The 27,779-nt window shown below is 40.6% G+C and overlaps 1 protein-coding gene across 1 annotated transcript; it reads right to left on the reverse strand.

Annotated features, from left to right (window-relative positions):
- Window positions 1-1,539: 1,539 nt before the first annotated feature.
- Window positions 1,540-20,728, reverse strand: LOC106178465 (uncharacterized). The gene is made up of 6 exons (XM_013561695.2): window positions 19,909-20,728; window positions 7,572-7,723; window positions 5,724-5,827; window positions 4,793-5,132; window positions 3,892-4,474; window positions 1,540-3,434 (listed from the first exon to the last, which is right to left on the reverse strand). Exons 1-6 carry the CDS (start codon window positions 20,281-20,283, stop codon window positions 3,249-3,251), a joined length of 1,740 nt encoding a protein of 579 aa, XP_013417149.2. The 5' UTR covers window positions 20,284-20,728; the 3' UTR covers window positions 1,540-3,248.
- Window positions 20,729-27,779: the final 7,051 nt, after the last annotated feature.

The following is a 27,779-nucleotide window of genomic DNA, read 5'->3' on the forward strand; positions in this document are numbered from 1 at the left end:
AGACACATCCTAATTAAGGAGATGAATATCTCCTTGCTTGATATAAAGAGAGCCCGTCCGGGAACAACGAGTTAATTGTTGACGACGTAGCTGCTTCCCCTCACTTAGTTAACCTCTCTCTCTCTCTCTCTCTCTCTCTCTCTCTCTCTCCGCCCCACTGTTCCTCCTCCGTCCCTCCTCACCATTTTTTCTGTCATAAATTTTGCATGACACAAATTTATGTAGGTAAATGCTTCTTCCAACATAAGTTTGAAAAACTATGCTGAAGATAACCATATTTACTAATAACCAAGTAATGGTAGATGATAGCGAAAACATATGCACATGATCACAAACAATAGTTATCACATACGGACATTTCCTTGGTTTAAATATCAGGTTTTGATTGCGATAGTGGCGCAATCAGACATAGGCCTGATTGTGCTCCGTCTTTGGTCGCACCTGATGCAATATTTGCGGCAGGAGGTTTTGGCTGTAGATGAATCAGGCTTTCACTTTTAATCAAAAACGACCCACTCTGATCATCTAAGGGTAGAAAAAAATTTACATAAACGGACTAAATTTTAAACCTTCGTTACTGGCTCTCGCAGTACCATACCACAATCTTCGATTGATCTAGTATATTTTAAGAAAAATAGGAAATATGCAACTTGCCAGGAAGCGAGGATGGTGTCCAACGTCTAAGTAAGTGTTTTGAATGTTTATTTCATATGAATCAATAGGTAGCTTGCGGTTACTTTCATGGTGTCATCGGATTTTAAAAAATTGGATAACCTTCGGGGGCGCACGGCGTTTAGCTTAGAAACTCTATTTAGAGGGTGCCTTCGTTAGATCGTTCTCGTTATATAAGAAAACGGGGCATAAGAAAATAAGGTAATAGTCAGGGATTTGAGTCTATAAGTTAAGGATCTAATGGGGCCGTTTCATTTTGCAAATATAAACCGCAATAAACAGTTTCATTTATGTCAAGAGGGTACAATGAGAGACCTGATTAGATAAGAGATAAGAGAAAGATTTATGAAGCGGTATTACTTCTAATAATAGGGCTTGTTGCACAATATCAGTTATCAATTACTGTTATCGTTCATTGTGAACGGAGATGTGAATCTTACATTATACTAAACTGATTTTAAAAAGTTGGTTTCAAAAAGGATATGATCACGGAGAAAAAAAGTGTAAACCACTATGAGAAGTGCGGAGGTGGGTAAAGAGGGGTGGGGGTGGGGTTCAGTTCAATTGCACTATGCAATGTCAAAAGTGAAAGCAAACCATTTAGGACTCAATAAATCGACATTTTTTTCTTACTATACATTATAATACCAACGTTAAGTAAAAGAAAATTAAGAGTCCTCCCATTAGCAAAATCCTGTATCCGACAGTTTGAAGGTAGCCGATTGTTGCCTACAATTAGACTTTTTAAAAATCCCTTTTTAGAATCCACACTTTAATTGGAATAGATATCCACAAACCCACACTCTTAAATTACGAAAGAAACGGACATTTATATATAATATATAATAACTCGTGAATTAGGCAACGTAAGTTTTAATAATAAGTTATTTTATTATTCCTTGAAACGGAAATATGACACAAAATTAATGACTATATTTACAATGAGATAAACAATATACCGCCAAAATGATGAAAGTTAAATGTTCTATCAAATTCATTACACAATATTTTCTATCTTAACTATACCGTTTCTATATACAGCATTCCGTTAAACAATTTCTGAAGCGGCCTTTTTAGAGAATAGCAGAGTAACTTAGTTACTACTTGATCAATTTTTACAAGAAAAGTGCTGTTGGATTTTACTTCTTACCGAAAGAGTGAGGCAATGGATAATCCCACGACTTTATTTATGAATGACGTGTAAGCATAACTCTAGAGCATCTAGGTCGTGAGAACAGGTTCACCTTAAAGAAACTGCATTCGGAATTTCCATTTTCGCGCAGTTAAAGCCTCTAGTTATCTGTTGGGATATCCTGTATAATAGCTGTATTGATGTCCATTACGCATTATATACCCTTAAATATGAAAATAACTACACCCTGCTTATAGCTGCGTACATTACGCAACGTGAAAAGGCAAGGTATACTTGTAACTACCTACTAAGCTAAGGCCAGGTATAAACGGGTATAAAGCACATGTATATTTGATTTTGGAACTCGAATTGGTGATGACTGGAAAGTAGAGACACTAGAAATTTGTTTGTTTAAGGCAGATTTTTTGTATTAATTGTGTATGAGACCAAATTCCGCTTGCGGCCTATTTAAGGATTGTATCCAGTGGTGTTAACAGAACTAATAACCTAGCACTAAACAATGAGCAAACTTACCGACTATAGAAAAACATAAAAAAAAAAAAAAAAAAAAAGAAGAAAATGAACGGTAAGCCTTTAACATACTAGGTGCAGCTAATTTTAATCTCCCCCCCCCTCTCTCTCTCTTTGACACTTTATCTGGAAAAGGACGACCTAACAGCCCTCTACGGATGTGTTTTCTTTGAGCAATTATCGTGAAATCCCTAAAAACGTGGGAACAATGATAACTTGATTCATGACTATTAAAAGCTCCCTGTTCAAACGGTGCATTAAACTGTAAAGCTACGAAGAATACTAACGGACAAGCTAATTTATTGGCAATGGATCGATAGGGCACCGTATAATTTAAATAAATTCGTTACATCCTTTCTTGAAAAAAACTCGTGCAAATAAGTATGTGGAGTTAACTATACATTTCCAAATAGCATTTATCTTGTGTTTAGTATAAAGTTATAAATAAACAAACAAGCAAACGAATTTCAATAAGTTAAATCGTTATTGTAGCACAACTTTTTTACGGCAAAAACTTAACTGCCATCAAAGCTGCAACATGCTGACAATGTTTTTGGTACCTCTCTAAATTATCAAATGACATAATAAATAATAGTGTTTAATACACATTTGAAGAGATGTTTTTCCTGAAACTCTCTTCTTAAAGTTACCAAAAAAAAAATCAAAAACTTGTTGCTAATCAGGAATGTATATGGCTGCACCCAAAATACCGCCATTGTATTATTAATCGGTCGCTGAATCGTTTGATACACCTAGGCCTATCAAAAATACCCGAAGAAGGCCGAATGTATAGAACGAACGAAAGTCAACTTTGTATGCCACGTGCGTTAGCATTGCGTTAGGTGAGAACAGGCACAATTGTGTTGGCGGAGACATGTTGGTATTGCGTTGGCTGAAAGTCAACAGTTTCGCCTCAGTTTTCACTGTCGTTTTGATGGCAATGTAAGCAATGCCTGCACTGGTCACATTGGCCGCACAGTTTGGCTATAAAGGCCCGGAGATTGAGCGCCGGGCCAAGCTTCATTCCCAGAGAACTGGTTAACAGGTCCACACTCAGTAGACGCAGACTCTGACCATCGATGCGTTGCTCCCGGAAAGTCTGAAATGAGAGGAGAAAATTATGAGTCACTATGTTCAGAATTTACTATAATTCACTTCATTATTGTTGTATGTATTGTGAAACATATTTTCTAATGTGAGTAAATCTAGTAAAAACAAAATGTAAAAATTCTTTCGTCAAAGACGCTACAGTGATAAATTATTTTATATAGGGCCTATCTACAAGTTTTTTAATGAAAGATTTCCATCGCTGAAATGTAAAATCGGACATGTGTGAGTGAAAGAATTATCAATACAATTTTCCCAACAGAGATTAAGGGTCCCGTGCAATATGAATTATGGTAAAATATTAATGTTGGGTTTCAGCTAAATATGTCATCTTTTATGAATGCCGCTTTTCAGGCCTCGTGCAAGGCAAAACATCATACATGAAACGAGCATACAGCTAGAAGTTGTCGACTTTTGGTAAAGTTGGTCATCAAAATATGAGATTTTACCTCAACGTAATCTGCGCAGTCCGGGAACGTTTTGATAAAGTTAACGACGTCGTCCGCGCTCCAATACCGCATCTGCTGCACCATACTTTTCTGATCCGCTGTCATCTTCGGGCACTGCGGGCTTTCGTTTAAGTAATCTCGTAATAGCTCTCGCCCACGTGGTGTCGACGAGATATTGTCATTCAAGTCCACGTGTCGCTCACTTTTTATATTCGGCATGCAATTTGTTTGAAGTCCGTGCGAACCGACGTATACAGTATCGAACGCACTAAGTCTTTCTTGGGAACTAGCAAGTCTATTTCTTTTCACCGATAAATCTACTGGAGCGTCTTCGTCTCGAGGCGCAGGGCGTTTGAGTGTGTCGTATGCGTGTAGCGTGGTCAAGGGCCTCCTCATCTCTAGCAGACGACCTTGGGAATGTAAACCGTTCCTGACGGGGGACTGGTAAACCGCCTGCAGCAGAGGAGGGGGCGGGGGATAAAATCCGTGTGTCGGGTATCTCCCAATTTCTGGACATTGAGGTAGTCTTGGGATGGTTTCGCCCTCCATCATGGCCATGTGATCTGGCGTTTGTTTTTGGGAACTGCAAATATGGAAAAAGGGGGGCACTATAGTTTAAGGCGTATAGAAAACATATAATAAGCATGCTACAGTTTTCGATGTAAGTTAAAATTTCCAAAATGACAGCTACAGTTTCGTTTTTATTTCTACTTCCCTATAGGCCTACATCTTTTTTCCACGAAATCTTAGTTTACTTAGGGTTAATCCGTGTAGGTCTACAACTGCGTTATCTTGATCGGTATATTCTTATTAGATTAAAATTTATGAGCACGTATCAATGCGTTTCAAGACACACGTAAAGCGTTCACAGGTCACTCAAATTCCAGATAACAAAACAAACCTTTGAAACTTGCTGTGCTGCGCAGCAAGCTGACGAATCAAGTTACTACAATTTCCGGTCTCCATGGCTCGCGCATGCGCTTCATTTGCTAGCATAACCAATCCGCTTTCTGGACGTTCATTGGGCAAGCTGGAATCCACTTTTGATGGTGATTGATCTTGAGATCTGGCCGCTGATTCGAGCATCACACAGTTCGGTGCTGACTGCGGTCGCTGTGAATCCGTATTTTCTTCAGAACTCTTGTCAGCCCTGTCACGTGACGGTTCGAGATGTCCCGGAGCTGAGGAGTTTTCGAGCATGCGCGCTTTATCTACATCTGACACCACATTGTCGGCTGAACCTATAATAATAATAATAATAATAATAATAATAATAATAATAAACGTTTTACTTTTTAGGATAAATAAACCAAGCTTCAAAAGCGCGTAAAAATGTCCAAATATCTCTTACACATGCAAATCCCACGATGTGGGACAAAAGGATTAGGCCTACTCGCCTTTGAAAAAATTAACTCTTTCTTTAAAACGAATTTAATTTTTATTAGAAATTGGCCAGTTTATCGTCTCGACGTCTGCAAAAATTTGATTGTAAGACAACAGTATTCTAAATTATGATTAGTGATTAGTATGGCAGATTTTGTATTTGATTTTTCTATGTTTAGCCTCGCTCGGCTGTAACCTTTATTAGTCTAAAAAAAACATTAAACGATTAAGGATAGCACACTTCAATGTAGTCTACCATAGTGAGAAAAAAATCGATCGAAATGTGGTAGAGATATCTACTTATCTTTTCTATAGAAGTGAATAAACCTATGATCAAAAACGTGTTCCCCATGACAGTACAATATATGTCTTGATGCATATAAGGAGATGAACATTATGGGCCCGCTTTTCCCTCTCTCTCTCTCTCTCTCTCTCTCTCTCTCTCTCACCTTTAATACTGGTCTGATAACCCTCCTCCTGAAAGTGTTGAATCTCCTCCTTGCTCTTCCTCAACTGGTTTATTATACTTGTGAGACGGGACTCTCGCAGACTTCTGAAACAATACAAATGATGCGCTTATAAATTAAATCAAAAGTCACAAAAATGTCACAATTTCCTTGCGTAAAAGGTGCAAGCAATCCACACCTCCTCCGCTAAGAGTCAACCATACTGTGGCTGACAAATTACATTGCACGCAAGGTCACATAGTTCTTATGGTGGGCGATCCCCTAATCGTAAGGTTATTGGGGTGCATGACAATATCACACGTGGCACGTTTGATAAGAGTGCTTACCTCCCCCCCTCCCACCCGATCTACCGAGCCCAATATCACTCTAATGGGAAAATCCGAGACAGCTCTAAGTCTTGCGACTTAATCTTACATGAAGCGAGATTTAACGGGATTTGGAGGAGAGTGGGGTCAGAAATAAAGGCAGACTAACGAACAGACGGTAACAGAATTTAGCCACGGATATTTTTTGGCTGTTTTTTTATTTTTGTAAATTCTGAAGAACTAAAGTCTTTTTCACAACAGTGTGTAGCCTATTAACCATGCTTTACGTGTCACTTTTGTGTTGCTCCTAAAGACCAACGCGTTCCCATTTTTTAACATTCTATTGAACTCAAGTACCGAAACACCGCGGTTTTTTGGTGGATATTCATATTTCACTCATAGGTTGTTTAATAATCAAGCAATAAAACAATCAAATTATGATTGCATTTTACCAAGGAATCAACACTGGTCATTGGAGACACGACTGGAGTAATTCTTGCCACATAAAATAAACTATTTTAAAAAGAACTAAAAAAAAATATTCTGGAGTCTGAAGGCAAAAGTCTGAAGGCAAAAATTCAAACGGTTTTCCACTTAGCGTGTTATCACTGAAAGTGCACGAATACAACGACAACGGCGACAACAGACGCAGGTGATGGCTACGTGCAGAGACAAGACGTGTCTGTACATAAAAAAATACCCCGATTGTATTCCAGGTCACGATCAGAGGAGTACATGTTGAGGTACACGGCGAGATGACAGCCGCTATCACAAAACATGCACAGACAGATACACGCGGCATGGTTGCGCCGCCGTCCTAGCAACAATGTTATCGGATAAAACACGCGTGTAAACACGGAGAGTTGCTGGTGCGATAACCCCAGCCAAGGTCCACCCTCGACAACAGGCACGCGAGGAACTGCGTACGTGATTTTTTAAACGTCGCTCCAAATTGCATCGTGCCGTGATAAGGTACAGGGTGCTTAGAGGGCGACATATAGATTAAAAACGGGGAACTACGCTGACAGCGACCATCTATTATTCTGTCCTTCATCTGTTCCCCACGTGATAACTGTTGTATATAAATATAAATTTTGTGTCTGTTCCGTGCTTTGAAGGACAAAACGGAGCCAATTATTCGAAGTTTCCTCGTAAGAAAAATTCAAACCTCTTCATCTTTTCCATGAAGTCTGATAGTATGTTATTACCGGGTACTTGTTGACAGGACTACATGATTATTTGGGAGTAGTGGCCTCATTCGAAGAAGAGAATTTCGATAAATATGTCAGTTATCATAAATTTGATAATGCCAATCACTCAAGCAGGCGTGTCACGGACGTTAAACAAAACAAATGCTTAGTCAGTAAAATTATAGTGGTGAAGGCTACTGCACCCTGTTCGGGTTTGATCTCCCAGCCTACCGCAGAAATTTTTCAAAAAAAAAAAAATACTTCGAAAATTTATTCTGTTACAAGTCCATCCTTACTCTAATGTGTGCTAGTTCTATAAGGTCGATGGTACTTACTCTAACTGTTTTTCCCGTTGTTTCCAGAGCTCAGCCAGTGAAAAGGAGGCGGAATATGGCGCCCTCTCTAGGGGAACTCCATCGATACCTATGCGCATGCGCCCATAGTCGCTGAATTCTGGTGACTTCTTCTTGGTAAGCCTTGTTTTGTGCTGAAACAGAAGAGAAAGGTTACTTTTCCTCGAAATGAAGAGAGTTAGGGATATAACACATCATCCATTGACTTGCATGACAAATTAACTTATTTTGGTAAAAATATATTGCAATATAAAAAAACACAATAAAAGAATGTGACTTCTATAATATTAGATTTGTCTACCTTGTTGTTAGAATTATTAATAACTATATCAAATGGATGTTTTTTTAAAGCCATTAGAAAGAAAGGCCGTTTAAAATACTTGGATTTCACTTATGAATCAGGGCAACAAGAACGCTGTATTTTCCATTAGTCGTCTTTCTATATTCATTTACTTATTATAGTTTATTCATTCTTTTATCTTTGGAAAAGGCAGACAGTACAACGACAAAACTGCGTTTAGGCAGAGCACAGAAGAATCCCTCTCCACGGCGAGAGGCCATAATTTGTCACATAAGACACGTCTTGTGGATTATAATAATACCCTTCAAATTCAATCTATGAGGGTAAAATAAGGTCTCTCAACTTCCCAACTAACACATCAATTTCACCACAGTTTGAAGCTGTAATGCTGTCTCTCTCTCTCTCTCTCTCTCTCTCACACACACACACACACACACACACACACCTCTCTCTCTCTCTTCTCTCTCTCTCTCTCTGCTATCAAAGCAAGCAAACAGCGCCGGCCAAGGCTCCGCTGGCTGACAGGGCGATAATGAGTCTGCTGTCACGGCGGCCCGTAGAGACCGTTAGTTAAGGCGGGAAGCGAAGCTAACAAGAGTGGTGCCGGGGTTAAATTGGTAATCGAACCGCTCACGAAAGTTCACAATTTAACGGCGCCAGCAGGTCCTCCTCAGGCGCGATCCCAATTCCAACGGAGTCATGTCTTAATGTTGTGATCACCATGTCGGCAACTGCACACCATTATTTAGAATTACGCGTATTTATTCTGCGCTACTCCTTCCTCACTCATGCTGGGCGCAAACCACTGGTCGATTCATCAAGCTCGTTTGAATAAATAATATTGAGCTTTGGTCTTTTTTTTTAATCATCCTTAAACATCAACCTTAATTTTACCGACGCAGTCACTCATGCAAAATCCACGTTGAAGCGCAGACGACAGAGTTATCGCTGAAATCGCGCCAAATATCGATCAGCGTTCATAATCCCGCGTGACCCGGACTGCACTCACTCAACGTGCCTGGCAAAACTTCAAGATTAAACGAGAGAGAAAAAAAAATCGAATGCCTAAATTATTTCTGTTGTTAGTTTGACAGCGGCGTACAATAACGACCCTATTCTTTCACGCTCCACATCCGAGACGGCGCGGCCATCGGGGCGTGATGAAGGGTGAAATCGACCGCTGTTCATCTGTAAAAGGCGGCCGCCTCTTCCGAACACTAAGCGTATTGGGTGTCACGACTCAACGAACAGTGTATAGAAATTGGTATTTTTTTCTCCTCTCCGTCGGCCCTAGATGAAGCGTCGTAGTGTGAGAACGTATACGGGTGCGAATCGGTGCATTCAGAACATGCACTTGATAAAAAGGCAAGGGACTGAAAAAATACCGCAGAACGAAACAGAAATCGTAGAAAGAAAGGAGGCGTGAGAACAAAAGATGGTTATATAATTTCAAAAGAACGAACGTGACTGCACATTTAGTTTTTTACCTTTTGCAGGGTAACAAAAAACGAGAATTTTATGCCAAGTTTAACATCAATGCCCTCCTTAACATTTCTAACCACTCAGGTTTATTGTATTATGTAAAATGTTATTTAATTCACCTTCCTAAGATAATAAAGTTGGCTAAGTGTTAAGTTGGATCACAACTCAGCAGAGAACGAGCCTCGACTTTAATTTGCCAGAAAAAAATGACAGCTTGCATTAAATGGGGTCGTTATACAAAAGTACTAACCCTCCGCGTCCTTTAAGATAAAGTAGGAGAATTTAATTCTCAATCCAGAAAGGATTTTGATGGTTTAGTAATCAACCCGTTTGTCGCCTGCAGCGATCTAATGCGACACCCTTCGCTGATTTTCATTATTTGCAGACTTACTATGTTCGTTGTTACAAAACGCGGTCAGCTACGTAACGCACTGAATTCTCACATTTAAAGTCTGCAAATACAGTTATACAAAGCATGTCGGTTATTAGCGGGTCCCGTCATACTTGCCGGGCGGAGTTCACGCTCGATGAAGAAATTCAATTGGAAATTCGACCACAATACACAAGGGCCACCTCGACGTGTAAAGCGGCCCTATGCCCTGGATAATTGGAATGAGAAGTTCATTCGTAATCATGAGGCCGTAACGACGCGCATAGCAGCCCTTGACTCTGTTTTATAGAGGTTCATAATTCACCTGGAGTATGTATTACAACCGGCGATTACCATTACTTTACGTAAAGCGGCCCCAGGCTCTGCGTTTCTAAAATGAATAATTCACCTGGAATCTAGACCACACCGCAGAAGGGCCAAAACAGCACGGGGAGCAGCCCAAGCTCTGCATGAAGAAGAGCAAGATCCCGCGGACTGGCGTGACCTTCATTCGCCTCAATCGATAGCGGCTCTGCCGTAAGTCGCGCGTGAAATGTTATTGACGAGAGACCGTCTGCTTGTCTGCCGCGTGAACCTTTCCAGGCTAAAGGGGCACGGCGGGGAATCGATTGGAATTTTTTGTAGGGAAAAAGGTGCATAGATAATATGAATTACTGCCGTAAAAGACGGCGAAGAGAAATATGGATGAATTCGATTAGAGATAAAATCTCCTGACAAAATTGCGTAAAAGGAGACCACATAAAATTCATTCTATTGATATAATTCGATATTGTTTTTCTGGGTTCATAATAAAATCATGATGAAAAATAGTATTCAATCGTTTTAATTATTATTACTTTTTTTTTTCAAAATGATTTCTTGACTGAAAAGGAAAGAGTGCTTACGAGGCATTTCTGGACAGGTTTTAATTGTCCACTGACATAGGCTAACTAGAATTTAGATCAAATCAGGAAAATATTTTGAAGAAACATGACAGTCAGATTTGTATGATTTTGTTGTTGTTGTTATTATTGGTGCACGTAGGAGTTTGAAAAAACTTTCGAACAATTAAATGAATGTGAAATGCGAAAAAAAAGGGATGAAAGCGTGCACGCAGCGAACCTTCAAGTGCGGTCGGAGGGAATATTTTTGCTGACGCAATTGCTCTTAAAGACTTCGACAGTTTGTGCCACGAAATTGGTATTATTATTAACTACACACGGATCAGGAGACAAACACAAACAGACGACTCACCGAAGCGAAACGACTGCGACATAGACCCCATTAAAATATATGAGTGTTTTATAACAGCTTACTGCGCGCGATTACACACAAAAATACAGAATTTGTACTCACTGAACCGGGACTTTTATCGACATAAAACTGGAGAGGAAACAGAGGCACCTCGCAACACTCACAACAAGAGATGACGGCTTGTCGCCGCTATGCCCGGGGCGTAAACCGTACCCGATACAAACTAGTAGGTTTTGGTGCACTCTTGTCCGTCTGAAATAAAAATCTCCACCGTTTTATTGTCTCCCTTTTTTCTATAATGGCTGCCTTCTCGTGCCCCCAGAAATCAAGTATGTAAATTGTACACCGCGGGTTTAATCGCCAGTTTTTTTTTTCCAGCATTCCATTTTCTTTTCCCCCCCTCTTCACGGGGGAGAGAGGATGGTTGAAATTCATCAATTTGTCAAGTGAGCAGAGGTAGTTCTTTAAATTCTATTTTATTATCAATGTTATTTTTCAATGAAATATATAAAGATAAATTGTTCCAGTTTTTTTTTAAATAAATGATGCAAAGTTTGTTTGACCGAAAAGCAAAACTTTTTAACAAATTGCTAATAATTATCCGCCAAACCTTTTAAGAATTTCACAACATTATCACCCAAAAATGTCAAAATTCAAAGTTCAGCAATCTTTGAAAATTTTGCCATTTTTATTTAGTGTTCGCTAACCATTTAGTAACAAAAATGTCGACCTTAATTTGAAGAAGTTGTAATAAAAATAAAACCACATATACATAATGATAAAAATTCGTTCTTAAGATCTGAAGTCTAAAGAGTAGGCCTATGTTGACGGACTTGGATTATCTTGATAGTTATAAAACAGCACCAGAGTGGTATGAGTCACGGGGACGCGTAAGCATTTCAACCACGGCGAACTTACTGCACTTCATACAATGTCACGAGGTGAACGGACTTGTGCCAGGGTTTCTCGTTAACGGATTTCCTCAGTCGCCTCCCCAGACGGAACTGATTCAATTTTCGACGTGGAATTCCGCACGTTTCTCCATCTTCCACAAGCAGACGACCGTCGAAATGACCCATAGATATGTTAATACGAGGTGACGTTTGCTCTCATGCGTCCCGTCTTGTTATGTCCGGCCGCCTACCCTGACTGTCGTCTGGCAAGGTGAAAGCTGAGAAGGCGTCAATTAATGAAATAACCTTACGTGATTTCCTCAATTTAATAATCTCTTTGAAGCCTAAATTATCATGTCTTTTTAAACTACACATTCAAGTAATATTTTCCACCTCAATAAAAAAAAATCATTCTAATTAAGACAAAAAAAAATCTCTTCTAATACCTTTCATGAAACAAGACGCAATGTCAGCCTCTGTAAATTTCAGCCAAATGCTTAACAGACTCTGGATAAAAAAACGTTAAGTATTTCGATTTCGCAAAAACCTTTATTTGTTTCAATGGTCAAAAACATTTTTTTAACATTAAATTTGGCTAATATATCCAGTCGCTTGGCTAATATGAGAAATTTGTGTTCACATTATCTTAAAGATTGATAAGGGTTGGCGTTTCAGCATATTTTGTTTTTGTTTTTGTTTTTGTATAATAAATTAATTTGTTTTATGCCATTCGATATTCATAATAAAGAAAGATATACAAAAAAAGAAAAAACGAGAGGGGGAGAGAATATAAATTGTAAAGAATAAAATAAAGTAAAATAAAAAAAAAACGGAAAAAATTTATAAATTTGCTTACCCAAAAGAAATACAATAAGAAGGAAGATTAAATGAAAACGCCCAAAGAAAGTCCGCAGTGGAAAAAGGCCACAGCACATGTAACGGGCGGCATATCAATCTCGCACTTGCCTCTTGAATCCACATGCAAATTGGTGGTTTTGACACGATGCTTCTTTCCATAAAATAAGGTCAATGACTTTTAAGTTACGTTTTAATATTCAGAACACAAGGTCTTGGCGGGTGAGACAATAGTGCCGCACCACCACATCGAAGACCAAACTAACGTACTGGTTACGGTCTGAAACACTCACATAACGACGACCTCAATACCGCAAAAACTGATGTTGACTTCCCACTTTATATTTATTTTATCACTGCTACATACACGTTGTCTGTCCGTCTTTGATATCATCTGAACTGTTAATTGTCTTTTTGATTCTTTTTCTCTTCGTTAACCCGGTTAGGTTAAATTTGTGATTAGCATCTAAATCTATTTTTTTTTTTTTTTTGCTGCATCTTTTTATTCCTCTTTATTTTCTTTAATTCTTAAATCCGACATTAAAAAAAACCAACATTTAAACGATTAAGTAATGGGTACCCTGTACTTTGCCAAAACCATAAAATCTGGATAAAGAAAATAATGAAAACGAAATAAAACAAAGAGAAGTCTCTGTAAAGAACTCTCTTGGATAGCTTAATGTTCTACAGAGCCTCCGCCAAACACCCGAAATTTTAAGGCTACATTTTAAGTGTCAGTGCGCGTCTGACGTCATCATGACGTAAACATCACGTGCATCGATGTCACAGTCCCGATAAAAGGACCCGCTATGCAGACTAAGCATAAGACTTATCAATATCTTATGGAGGAAGAGGAAATATAAGAAAAAATTAAGAGGCCGTTCAGAATGAGTTAGACCGCACTAGCTAATGCGATTCGATCATCCACCCTTAGGTTTCGATTCAAGATGACAAATGGGCAGATGATAAATCACTGGTTTAAACTAGTTACAATTTCTTGCTTTCCCTTTAAAAAAAGGCGCAACATTTCACATAAGTGGACTATTATTGGTGATATATTTTTTTTATCTTAGGGCAAAGAGGACTGATTTTTTTTTTTATTTTAGTCTCAAATTCTAGTCTCGAGATATTTCGCGAAACCGGTCCGTGGAGAAGTTCTAATCAGTTTACAAAATCACCATCCTCGCCTCAAAACTCAGGGTGCTCGAGCAGGGCCGCTGACATCATTAACAAACACCAGCACTCCCACAACAGGTATATGACGACCTGTGTGACAAGAATGGTAGTCCGCCAGGAACCGTAATCCTTTTCCCATTACTTTGTACAGGTGACATTTGTCTTATATACTAACCCCAATACTCCGACTAACTCTAACCTGTACTAATCACGTGGGACCCCGGACTTCCATTCCTAGGACTACCATTCCTGTTACACTGGGCTGCAGTACCATCACTCGTCATTTAACCCCGCAATGACGTCATCAGGGCTGTCCCCGCGCTGGAAGAGTGCAATAAGGTGACAGGGACGACGTGTCGAGCGCGCGGTATCTAGCGGGGAGCACTAATTCTATGCATGTATGTGACATTAATAGTTTAGATTTCTATACTTGGAGATGATAAATGGTCGTTATTATGATGAGTCGCTAACCTAGTGCATATTCCTAAAACTTTCGTATGCAGTGTCGGGGTTGGATTAACGACAAAGGAAATAAAAAGTACACTCCAACAGGCTCGATTGAGTAATTTTTTTTCTACAACTTTTGTCTAAATACACTTTTCAAATCTTTCGACTGTTGACGCGCTGAGTGTCTTCAATGAGAAAGAAAGTCAAATTCCATTCATCTCATCTGATATGGCGTTCCAAGGGTCCCGAAGCGTGCTCTTTCCTCACCCGCGCCGACCCAAAATGCCGAGTTTCTGCATAACGCGCGTGAATAACTGCGTCGCCAGGCCAGGCGGATCTCGCTTCTCCTTTGTCTGAGGAAAGTCACGTTCGGAGGCTTCATCCAATCCTCGTCGCTCAGGTCCTGACGCACGAGCGTCCCGCTTCTCGCTCTGACGCCTGTCGACATTTATGCATGCACAAACATCCGATCATCGTCTCCGCACGTAGGTGCAAGTGAAATTTATACCGTGCCTGGGAGATTTCCCCAGAGCAACATATAATGATAATACAATTACAGTGTCGCTATTTGTATTTCAGCATTATTACAGGGCCACGCCCGATGTTTCTTTTTAACTTTTCTAAAAATTAATATAAGAGGAAACAATAAAATTAGAATGTGGAGACGCGATCGACTTTCTAAAATTGAGAATTTTAAAACGAAAATGAAAACAGTTGAGATGAAAACAACTTGATATACTTCTTAAGTTTCTACGAAAAATTGCCATTTCTTCATATTGTCATATTGTCATAATCGCCATTTAGTGTCAGTAAAACACGCTCAAAGAGGGAACAGTCGTTTTGTCGGGTAATACGTGACTTTCACGTTACTGCGGCAAATTTCCCCAATAAATATGCATCACTGTGGTGGTTGGCGCGTGACGAGCGTTCATTTCTGTCACGGTGCACCGGAAAGTCAGACAATCGTCACGTTTGCGTCTTCGACCGTAAAGAAACGACGCAGTCCAATTTTTCCCATTAATTAATGGCGTTATTGATATATGCTGGCGTTTTTTGCATGACCCACCTTATGCCATAGTGATTATCAGTTTTTATTTGCAGTTACTTCACATATATATGTAAAGACAAAACAAGTATTCAGGCACGGTCAGCTCACGGCTCCTATCCTCCAATTCAATAGCAGCTAACATAAACTGATTTCTGACATAACCGAGCTATTTCGAACAATAAATGCTGCACCTTGCCAATGGGCTAGAGAGTCGGCGAGAACGAGGCATATCGTGCTGTAACTCATTATAACATCGAACGGTAAGTTTGGCCCGGTATGAAGGGACCCTCAAGTGCAGATTCCACCGTCGCGCTCTTTCGTCCAGTTATAGGACGAAAAAGGCATACCCAGGACGCATTTGTGAACCCATAAAAGTAAACTGTCTATTTAAGTCAGTGAAATGCATATAAAGATATATAAACGAGCAATTTGTGGAAGTCACTTTGACCTGGTATTGATAGTAAAGTGGTTATTGCACGACCCCTCCTCTCCTCCGTCTCTTTTACCCCCCTCGCCTTTCCTTCAGGGGCCATTCTTTATAAAATGGCCTAGCCCATTACGACCTATTTGATACATCAACTACGAATTCGTTACAACGAGTTTACGGATAATTTATTTTAAATATCCGCATCTTACCTCCTGTTCCTGTGATCTCCATTTCGCGTGAACTCGTTTTCATTCAAATCCACACGTACTTCATATTGGTCATCACTCGGTTTCAATTGACAGACACCTTTTTGCATTAGCATTTCTTTTAACATTATTCTTTTCCCTTTTTTTTGCTATCAACATACATGCATACAACATACAACAACCAACGAAAGTGACGACGGCTGATTTTAGGCGTAAACAAAAATCCAAACAAACAACGATATGACCTTCAGATTCCTTTGCTGAGGTTTATCGAAGTGTTTTCTATTCTATTCTTCTATTTTTGTTGTTGTTGTTGTTGTTTTTTTATCTTAAAGTCAATCCTATATTAATTAGTATGCACATCAGGACAAACAATGGGTGATTGAAAATGGGGTGGGGGGGGGGGGGAGGGGTGGTAGTGAACAGGAAATTAAACAAAGGAAATACCACGTTGCTTACTACGGTAATTTTGTATGATGTGCACAAACTGTTGCTGCCAGGAAAATCGTCAGTTTGTAATAACTAATTGTGACATAAGCAAAGCTAGTAAATCTTAATCAACACTTTAAAATCGTCATACTCCTTAAAACTCCAAATGTTTCATCGCCAATTTCTCTTTTCAGTTTGATTGATTAAATGTAGCGCAGCTTAAATTTGTCTTCAAATATTTCTGCAGATAAAATGTGCACCGCTACTGCACCGATGCTGAAAGGTCGCGACACAGACAAGCTCCGACGTAAACAGTTACCGGCTGCGAGCTCTATCTCCTAAGCGTCCCGCAATGCGTAACATCGGGCGAACGTGACACACGAAACGTGCGGGCCCGAGGGAGCTCATGATCACTGGTTTATCAAAAATGTCCCCTTTGATATAGGATGGGACAATTTATTAGCATGAACGTCATTTGTACTAAAGTTTAATTTGAGTTCGTTGGTTCTTCCTTTTCTTTTTATTTCCTTAAAATGTATGTATATAGAGCTAAACAATAGTATATAGTACTACTACTTGAATGATACGGGGTGTTTTATATGCTGTACGTGAATGGATAATCTAGTGAGATAAAACGAGTTCAATGCACGGTTTGGTCATTAAACTATCATAAGCACTGGGCATTATTTTGGCACGTGATTCGTTCAAATATATACTTTGAGGTTTTGTCAAAGCCCCCCTCCCCCCCCCCCCTCTCTCTCTCTCTCTGTCTCTAGCACGCACGTACACACAGTGCCGTATGCATTATAACCAACAAAAAAAAAAAAAAAAAAAAAAGAACCCAGCCGCTACCACCTAAAACAACGAAGGAAACGGAGGGCGTCGCACACGCCGTTCAGTTACGGAAGGTGCCCTTCTATTCACCGGCGTCTAATTTATAATGTTTCCTCACTGCCGAAGTTTGACTTGGACGCAGTAAACTAAAAAAAAAGGATATTCGTCGCAGCAGTTGAAGTATCTACGGAAAGTGCACTTTTGTGGCGGCCATGTTGTCATTGATAAACGTTTGTGCAACCACATACGGCGCCGTGTTGCCTTAAAACGTTTTTTACAAGAGCTTCCGACTGCTCCCACTGAAAAAACGCCTTCTATACGATTGAATGCATACCACCCAAGCCAAAAAGCCTGCTTGCTGGAAATTGCTTCTAATAAATTCTAGAGCCGCCTGCCATAACATTACAAGCAGACCAAAAGCGGATTACGTGAAGAATTGTTATGTCATTAAATAATTTTCAGCTTAAAGGTGAGCACTCTCTGAACAATGTAAATGTTTATTTCTGTTTTATTAAGTGGAGAGAAAACACACTTAAACGTGACATAGTAATACGTTTTCTACACCTTGGGTGACCCACGTACGTTATAACATGATAAATGTATTTTACACTTAACCGAGCACTCAATGTTTCATTTTGGGGTTTCTCAGCCGCTGTCCCAGAATATTACTATATACGTAGAAATCGATGAAAATGCCATTATCCGTGGGCAGTGTCCATATATCAGTAAGTGCACTATTTACACGGAGTCACATACATCTCATATATAATAAATTGTAAATTGAGTTCACGTTTCACTTCAACTAGGCTTGGAAAATACTCAATTTCGCTTAATTTAAATGCACCTTATTTCCAACCGATCCCTAGTTCTCGTCACATTTTTTGGGTGTGTTTTGATATAATAGTAATATGTTTTAAACCTTATGCCTCAAATTACTATTTGTTTTGCTATCAATATATATTTTGAGCTCGCTCATCATGTCCAGTTACTAATAAACTTATCATTTTATGGCAAAATTGTTCTTTTAGTCTAATTAGTGTAATTCTAGAATAATAATAAACATAATATCAATAAGAGTTTACGATTTTTTCTGATAGTATGTAAATAAATGAAATCGAGAGAGTATATTTGGTGTCGGTTAATTTATTCCTCGACGCGCTGCATTTTATCTAATCTTCTCCCTCCCATGGTGTCCAATATCCGCGGGAATAACCGGGCAAAAATTTACGGGACTTAACCGGTTCCGGTCTTATAAACGCATATACATCTCACGGTAGTACTATCCGGCCGGAATCTCCCAGATGGGGTCTTTTAAAAGGGTCTTTTAAAGGCCGGATAAGGGCATATCCTTTAGCACAACACTGAACGCGACGGGCCGCACGTGCGAGGTAAGAGGATTACGCGCTGTCTTGTTCCCCCCAGTTGCCCGCCTAGCTTTGTTACCGGCCAAGCACGGGCGATTATGAGCGGAAAACGTGATTATGAAGATAAATGTTTATTTGCTTTAAGCCCCGTTGTGCCGCCGCGTCCGTTCGCGCTGTGTGCTTTGAGTTAGTGCGATTTATCGCGGAATAACAGCTTCCACAGAACAATGAAAAGGTGTGGAAATACACGTCGTAGCAGGGCTCTTTCCACTGCCACGGTGACGTAATTTCTTCACACCTTTCGACTCAAACATGACCTCATCTTGGCTGTCCAGTTTATATTCTACATCGGATAATTTGAACTTAAATTATTATTATTGTTTTCATAATTTCATTATTAGTTATTTAAAATAAAACAGGATATTTTAGCAATTTTGCCCTACGGAAACACCGCCCCTACGTAACACTGCTGAAGGGACTATTTTGCGAACGTGGTAAGTATTAAGAATGTCCACACACGCCCGCCTCGCTTAATAAAAGACCGCCCCATACCAGGTACACGGCACCTCGCCATATTTACGTGAAACTCTACCTGTAATGATATCGTGTGGGAAATACATTCAAGCTCGGGAAAACGGTTAACTGGCGGAGGCGGAGAGGCGGCTTTCAGAAATTGCCGACACCCTAACTAAATAAACGATCGTGGAAGGCAAGACATACCTCTATTTTGCTACGCGATAGGAGAGTGCGTTTTCGCGTCAGGTCTTCCCGCCCGTATTAACGCTATCGTATTTCATGACATCGACACGCACCGAGAGTAATAATAGGTCCCGAGGCTTGTCGTCGTCGGGTACGGTCTTGATTTTAACCGTCCGAGGCACCGCCGTAGGTAACCCGTAGCGTGATGCTATCGGTGCTGAACACCATCTTAACTATGGTGAATTGATGTAGGAGGGGACGCCTCTTATGAGAGTGGTATAGATTACTAGATCATTTCCTTTTCGTAAATGAGAGAGAGAGAGAGAGAGAGATCGTATACTGGTTAATAAAATTTCCAAATGAAGTTAACCCTCTCTCATGTCTATCTACACAATTTTTTCAGTGTCTCACCAAGATTATAACACCAATATATGAAATTCCAATGGCCTGTATTCAAAATAAACAAACAAACAATCACACAAACATTCAAATCGTCATTTGCACTGACGGAACACGTTCGAGCAGTGTACTTACCACGGGTGAACTAATTCGACAGCCTTCACAATCGCACGTTGACGGGTGCACAGACAAAATACCCTTGGTCAGCAGCAGCTTGATACTCCGTCCCTTGTGTCGGATTGACCTCTTCCAGTCCTTGGCGGTCTCCCTGCCGCTGATGTACTGAAACTCATTCGGCGTGAGCCAGGTTTCTTGAAAGTAAACACAGGGGCCCTTGCTTCCCTGGCACAGCCGAGAAACGTACATAAGTCCGCGGTTTTCACCGCATTCAACCTCCAGTAGCATCTCCCCGTCCTTGTAGATAGGCTGAAGGTACTCCTCGAGTTCGGCACGTAGCTCGGGGCCGAAGGAGTAATTTCCCGAGAAAATATCTCCCCTCCTACTCGACATTTTTATCACGTTTTTCTTCCACCTTGTTCTTTACACCTGTCCTCACAGCGGAGCAGCGCTTGTATTTCTCGTCTTATTTTTTTTCCTTATAATTTTCTTATAAATTTATTTCGCGTTAAGTCACTCCACCGTGTAGGCGATCTCGCGGCGGCGACCTCACTGAGCCGATTGCGACGCTTCCTTGTGTGCCCGGCCTAGTGTACAGCGAGAGACGACAGCGCGTGACGCACTCTGAGGTCAAAGGTCAGCATTCCGTCTGGCTCACTAAACCAAACAAACCGCGGTATTGTCGTGCCGAGAGGCACGACTGCCGGCCTGAACTTCGCTTTTGATACCCTGCCGCCTCCGTATCCCATTAAATGTTTCACGCTGCCGGTGAATGACCCCTGCGAGTCAAGCGGAACGAAGGGATAATGAAAGCGATGATGGAGGCCTTGGCTTAGGGCAGTAGGGGGAGTGGAAAACTCTCTATATATAATTAAGGACTAGGAGCTGTTTTTTCTCTCTTTTCCTCCACCCAGGCAGTGTTTGACGCACTTCAGCTACCTTTACCTGCATAAATGTGCTTGGCCGCGCTTAGCTCAACTTTTCTCTGTACGAGCCACTGATAATTGTGGCTCACGTTTTTTACCCGGACACGCCGAGGCTATATGCACTGTTAAACTGGAGACGTCGCTGTCGGTGCGGAGCGGCGTCTGGCACGCAGGCAATAGGGTTGGCCGGGCGCGGAGTGGCTCCGTCGGCAGTAAACAGAGAGGTGTGCGTGCGTGTTTAGAAAGACACGGATATTGATCTTAAAGCGCTCTCGGCAGCAGACGACATGAACGCCGTGCAATGAATCAAGGCGGTAAAAAGCAACATGCGACATCCTCTGTTTTCTCCTCCCAAGTCAGGAAATAAGTCCATCTCTGTTTATGGCGTCCAAATTACAACGGAAATGAATCTAATGCCGCGTTTCCACTGAATATGGTCCCACCTAAGTTGAATCCGACCCAGATCAACAGGCGATTGTAAAAACATTAGCCTGTTTATTGGTCTAAACTATTAGTCTTGAATTTAAAGTATACCCAAATACAAATTGGTGGCAATCCATTTAAAATGAGATAGCAAGCAAGCAATTTATTCCTCCAATATTGAAACAGACTAGAAAACAGAGACCCCTGTGCCCAGAGAGCATAATAATCTTAGGGGCAATTCCCAATAAAACTGTCACTCTTAGTACATCGGTCCAACTCCGCAATCAGATAAACACGGATTTTCTTGTTTCCAAAGTATTCATATCATCACCAGCTTTTCTGCATTCTTCTCAACTCCAAGAAGTGAAGTGTAAATCTGTTAATCTGATTGTATTCAGCGAAAGTCCCCGAGAAGTTGGGTCGATCTACGTAGAACTATTCTTTCATTGGGAATGAGCCCAGGGCAGAGTCCCCGAGAAGTTGGGTCGATCTACGTAGAACTATTCTTTCATTGGGAATGAGCCCAGGGCAGAGTCCCCGAGAAGTTGGGTCGATCTACGTAGAACTATTCTTTCATTGGGAATGAGCCCAGGGCAGAGTCCCCGAGAAGTTGGGTCGATCTACGTAGAACTATTCTTTCATTGGGAATGAGCCCAGGGCAGACTCTGTTCCTCAACACCGTCCCAAGACAGCCTGCTGGGATGGTTCGTATTAAGGTACGCCGACACAACTCAAGTGTGAACGCGGCTGAAGGCATTTTTATCAGGCAACGATTAATGAGGAATTTTATCGTCTGGTGCGCAGTGAGACCTCTTTGTAAGTCCCACCGTGCTTTTTTGTTGAAATCCTTCGTAAATTTATGAGCTTGCAAAGAAACGATATTGGACGCAACACATCGATATGCGGAATTATCTGCCTACTCAGCCAACTGAGCCAATGGGTTCAATGCTTTGCGTTTTTTTTTTTTTTTTTTCTTTTTTTTTTTTGAAGGGGACGAATAGGAAAAAAACGAGAAAAAATGCAATCGCCGAAAGTTTGTCTGCATTTCTTTTGCTTCTTTTTCTTCCACGAATCATAATTACAGTGTAAAAGAGCGGGTATATATTTCAACTTTCTGCACATACGCTCACACAAATGACTTGTGCATATGCACGTACGTGAATTGTTTTACAGTTAATACACGTGCGTTTACACAAGATATTGGTGCATACGCACGTGAATTGATTTACAGTTAATGGGCTACTGTATATGGTGTTGTCGTCTTGTTTACCTCATATGTATTTTACATCCTTTTATGAAAATGACACCCCTGTAAAAATACATTTTCCAAAGGTGACATGCAACATTTTCCTTAGCTTAAGTGCAAACTGTGATCTTAGGAAAATAATTTTATCGCGATTTAATGTTGGTCTTAAAGTGCTAATGTGTTGTAAAGAACACCAAAAAAAATCGTTATTTTGTTCTTTTTCGATCCAAGATCTCACAAGCCGTCTCTTCAAAGACAAGTCCCTCGATTTGTGTTGACAGATTGCTCAATTAAGGGATATTAGCATTAATCTCTCTTACGTACAGAAAAGGATAGACCTAACAGTTCCTTACTAAATTGTAAAATATTTACTGTTATCTACGAAAATCTGTGAAAATCTAATTAAGAGGAGTGTTTCCAGCGATTCCAGTGAGACCTAACTATCTTGTCAGAAGAGGAAGAAGAGACAGAATTCATGATACAGCCCCACTGTTTTGAATAAATAAATAAATATTATTTAAAATAATTTAGAGATACTTTACAATCAGGGCATATTTATTTAATAGGCCTATAACATAATATATACAGTATACCTGAAAGATACATGGAAACGTTCAGCAGCTTGGTTGTAACACGAGTGTAAAATGTGGGGGAAAATCATTCGTCCGTCTGTGGATCAAGGAGTTCATTGCCCTTATTCCGCAAGCCGTGACAGCCTCAGAAGAGCTGGCGGCGTATTCAGTATCAAAATAATCTCGTTTTGCAATTGATTAGGTTCATAAAACGAGAATGTGGCGTGTTTCAAAACCGAACTCACGATTATATTAGCTGCGGCCAGGGGACGAACACGAGATTGGCTAAGAGAAAATGGACTGGCTGGAAATACAGAAACTCGGGATGATGGAGAGAATATCGTACACCCAGTACCATCGCCATCAGTAGTGTGAGACATAGGATATATTATTCGATAAGTGAAGTAGTGTTTCTAAACATATTTAAGCAAACAGTTATATTTTTCGCCTGTGATGCCAGATCCCAGATGTGATATGATAGTTCTTGAAAATTCATTCTCCTTAGGATCTCAAAATCTCTCTGAACGCGCTACTACATGTATGGTTAAATGTGCAACGTTACTGTCTATCTATTTTAGTTCAACCTACATGTTCAAACAAATGAAAAAAACTTTGCTGGTAATGTAAGTTTAACAACCCCTCTCCTATTTCCTGCGAAAGGCGGTTTTTAAATTGTGATTTAGGTAAAATAACCGAATCAAGAGCACGATCAAAATACATTTCTTGGAAAAATTTTAAAGCAAAAATCGTAAGAATACTAATGAGCAATTGGATAAATCAGATTTTTTCATCGTTAAACGGTAAACCATTTTTCATTTTTTTTTTTTTTTTTTTTTTTTTTTGCGGTCAGCTACTAATTTTTGCATCCAATGCTCTTCAGCGAAAAAAATACAAGGGAATTCTTTGTAATTCATTTCAAATAGTATCATCAGATTCTCTTCTAAGGACAGTTCCCAGACTTAATTCAGTTTTTCTTCGTTGTAAGCAATCTTCATCTGGGAGTAATGAAGTAGGCCAAATGACATACGTGAACATGTATCTTTACTCGCACGTGACATATGCGCACACAGACAGACTTCACCTAGGTGGCTGGCTTTCACCAAATAGAAAACAAAACAATTAGTATTCTGTGGAGAAAAATGCTCTTCTCTCTCTCTCTCTCTCTCTCTCACACACACACACACACACACACACACACACACACACACAGAGAGAATCTCACTACAGGCAGTGTAAGTGGAAACCGGCCAGCGACTTTTACCGTGCCGAGCCCCGTCTAAACCAGTTCGTCTGGTCTCGTGCACCGCCGCACGTAGAAGTTCAATGATTTATCGACCTCGCCGCCTCGTGTGTCACTTCATCGCCGTATCGCTCCGTGCAGTCCCTACCCTCTCCCGACAGCACGTGCTCATTCCCTCGAGAAGATGAGATCAGATATTGCCTCTAATAACAAGGCGCTTGGGTTCCTGTCACGCTATTACCGGGAATTGAACCCAATCTACATCACTCTTGGCAAAACTAATGCGATTGGGCCAAGATTATCGCTAACTAATAGCGGATCTGAGCGCGAAGGCCTGACGCAAACCTCTGAACCCCCGTGCAAGGTTATATGGTTTTCAAGTTAAAGGGATTTTGACGAGGACCGGAATTTCACCCCGAGTTTCGAGGTAAAGACTGTGCGCATCACTCTGGGTTCTAGCGTATTGGCGTGAGGTATCTGTTCTGCCGAACAAGCTATGTCTGATTCTGCCATAGGCCAAGTGTACCTGAATATAGCCTACGACATAAAAAAGGGCTTTAATAACTACCACAATTAGAGCTTACATATTGAACTATTTATCGTATTGCTCTTTAGGTCGGTAATGAAGCTACTATGGATTAGAAATGTGTCCGTATATAGAGTCGAAATTTGTCAATTCAAAGGCAGTATGTAAAATTGTTTTGGACAAATATTTTTTCCGTCGTCTGAATTTACCTGATTTACCAAGGCGGCGTGAGTTGTGCAGCTTCGCTCTCGCTTGGTTTATCTGAAATCTAGTTTATGTCTAGCTACCGTGAGCAACAGCTTGATTGTAGTCTCTCTACAATAAAGCATGTTGTTTTAGGTTTGACCAAATTCAGAAGTATAAGTTAAAAAAATACAAAAAGTATTAGCAAGATACTAATACTAAATTGTACCCTCTTCCAGACGATATATGGACAAACGGAAAACAGAACCAAATGACTGTCTATTTATCTAGAGACATATCTGTGAATATCTGTGAAAAATCAATCTGTCGCCCTGGTAGAGGGTAAATAAATTGTAAGTATAAACTGTTACGAAAACGGTGTTAGAGGGTTGCGTACATATACAGCTCAGATTGTTATGTCAGTAATAACCGCCTACTTGCGCCGGATGTCTCTCGGTACTAAAAACAACGTTATTAACGACGAGCGAGGGCAAGAGAGATCGAGATCGAGAAAAAAATCGCTTAGTAAGATGTCAGTGAGATATAAGAACCAGTGCACGCGTACGCCAACGTTCTTCCTTCCGGCAATCTAGATCTAGATCTGGATCTGTATTGCGGTCTCCGCTGCCGCAGAGTACGTGCTTCATTAAAGCATCCAACAGCTAGGGCGTGCAGCTGTAGAATAAATAATCTCAAACCCGAACGAAATCACGTGGAGGTTGTTTCTGATGATGGGTATATATTAAATAATAAAATATTCTGCAGCATATTTACTATAATCGGAATAAGTTAGAGACAATATTGGTATCTTTTGTATTTAGGGAAATATAATGAGAATATTATCCAGGTATTTTTGTTCGGCTTCGTCATCCATTCCCTAATTTCACTTTCACAATGCCATTTCACGTGTATCTTATCAAAATGTACGAGATCATAATTTTTTCAAATTAATTCACTAAAATACACTCCTTTATTCTTGACCGGTGCCAGTAACGGCTTATTTAAACCCCCTTTCACACTGAACGGCGTCCTTTCTGCGTCCCTTGTGCGACCGTGAAACTGGCATCGCTATGGCCGTAGAAAAGAGGCACAAGCAACGCTTTGGTTGCAGAATGAATGCTCAATTATCGGTCAGTTGTCGGCACTGAAGTTTTTTTACTCTCTTTACGAGGCTGTACTACGTACTGGACGTAGAAAGGACGCCGCCCAGTGTAAAGGGGGCTTCAGCGCTTGCCTTCAACCACAACCGTGGCATTCAGGACATGTTAACGGAGGTGAGACCGGGCGCGGTCATCCGGAACAAAGAACGGACCCAGGGGCAGAGTGGGACTCACGGGTCACCGCGTCTAGCTGGGTTGTCCGGGTTACAGGGCATGGGGGGTCAGGGCGGCCGCCCTACCCGCACACCCTTTCAAAGAAAGCCGAGGCCAGATAAAGATCGGTGGCGTGCCAAAAGGCTGATTGTTGGTCCCGATGGTTGACGTTTAATTAATTTACGAGCGCTTGTCAGGCTTGCTGGTTGCCGCTTTTAATTTGAGCGTGCAGCGCTTTTTTTCATCATAGTGCCCTTTTTGTCCCGAACTTTAGATTTTGATAACTGGAAAGTTATCCATTATGTTTCAATGTTATTTCACATTAAACCGCGTCATGGTATTACCTCTCGCACTTAAAAGGTATGACCCAATTTTTCTAAAGCAGCCATAAGGCGTTCAGTACAAAATGACCTTTAAAAAGATCTAACCGACCTACGTGGAGGTCGTCACAATCAAGTTGAGACGGGCAATGCGACAACCTTGTCACCTCCAACCCAAATGACTGTGAGAGCACTAACCCTAGGATCCAAATTATTTTGGATCCTAGACTAACCTTAGGGCTCGTTCCAATAGAAACTATCAGTCTGCGTAGATCGATACAATTCTGAGGGGACTCTTGCTGAGTGCAATCAGCTTTTAAGCTTCAGTTAAAACTGAATACCATGCCCCCCCCCCCGGCGTTATGTAGAATATAGAAAAGCTGGTGATTTTACGAGTACGTTGGAAACAAGAGGAGATGTGTCATTCAGTTAAGCTGATTGCATTCAGCATTATCCTGCCTACGCTCTTGATATACTTCTCTATGAGTTGTACGAGTCCAGGCGCTAAGGGCCCCTTTACACTGGACGGCGTCCTTTCTGCGTCCAGCTGTACGTCCCCATTTGAGCGTTAAAAAATATATAATACTTTACGTGCCGACAATGGCCGATCATTTAGCATTCATTCTTATACAAAATCAATGCTCGTGCCTCCTTATCAAGACCACAGCGATGCCAAATTTCATGGTCGCAGAAAGGACGCAGAAAGGACGTCGTCCAGTGTAAAGGGGGTATAACTCATCCCTACTTTACCCTCAACCCGGACCAAAGAGAGGTATTCATTTTCACTATGTATTCACAGATATTTCTCTCGCTGAATGCAATCACGCTAGGAAATTAAGACGTGTCCTCCTGGTATTGAGTAGAATGCAGAAAAATTGTTTATTTACAGTGCTAAAGTTGGAGTGCTAGAGACGGAAAACTCGGACAAGCAGTCTCATAAATGTTGCTAAAAACGTGATTAGAATCCTTCATTGTGACATTTTAGGCCCATCTTTCGCTGAAAGCTTAGGTCTTAACTTCTGTCCTTCGAGATAAATAACATATAACAGTTTCAACAATTTCCAGTTGGTTGATATTCAACTACGTTTTTGAAGCGACTCTTATTCACAACTTATTTAAAAAAAAATAAAAAGTTTTCAG

The sequence above is a fragment of the Lingula anatina genome, chromosome 9 (genome assembly GCF_051362555.1).
Source record: "Lingula anatina isolate TDL-2025a chromosome 9, LinAna3.0, whole genome shotgun sequence".
In the NCBI taxonomy this organism is placed as follows: domain Eukaryota; kingdom Metazoa; phylum Brachiopoda; class Lingulata; order Lingulida; family Lingulidae; genus Lingula; species Lingula anatina.

What these genes read in the sequence shown, in the direction of transcription:
- LOC106178465 (XM_013561695.2), bottom strand. Translation starts at nt 20,283, where the DNA reads ATGTCGAGTAGGAGGGGAGATATTTTCTCGGGAAATTACTCCTTCGGC. An exon ending in CAACGGGAAAAACAGTTAGA is followed by an intron (nt 5,828 to 7,571) that starts GTAAGTACCATC and finishes GTATTGTTTCAG; the next exon opens with AAGTCTGCGAGAGTCCCGTC. An exon ending in CAGCACAGCAAGTTTCAAAG is followed by an intron (nt 4,475 to 4,792) that starts GTTTGTTTTGTT and finishes CCATATTTGCAG; the next exon opens with TTCCCAAAAACAAACGCCAG.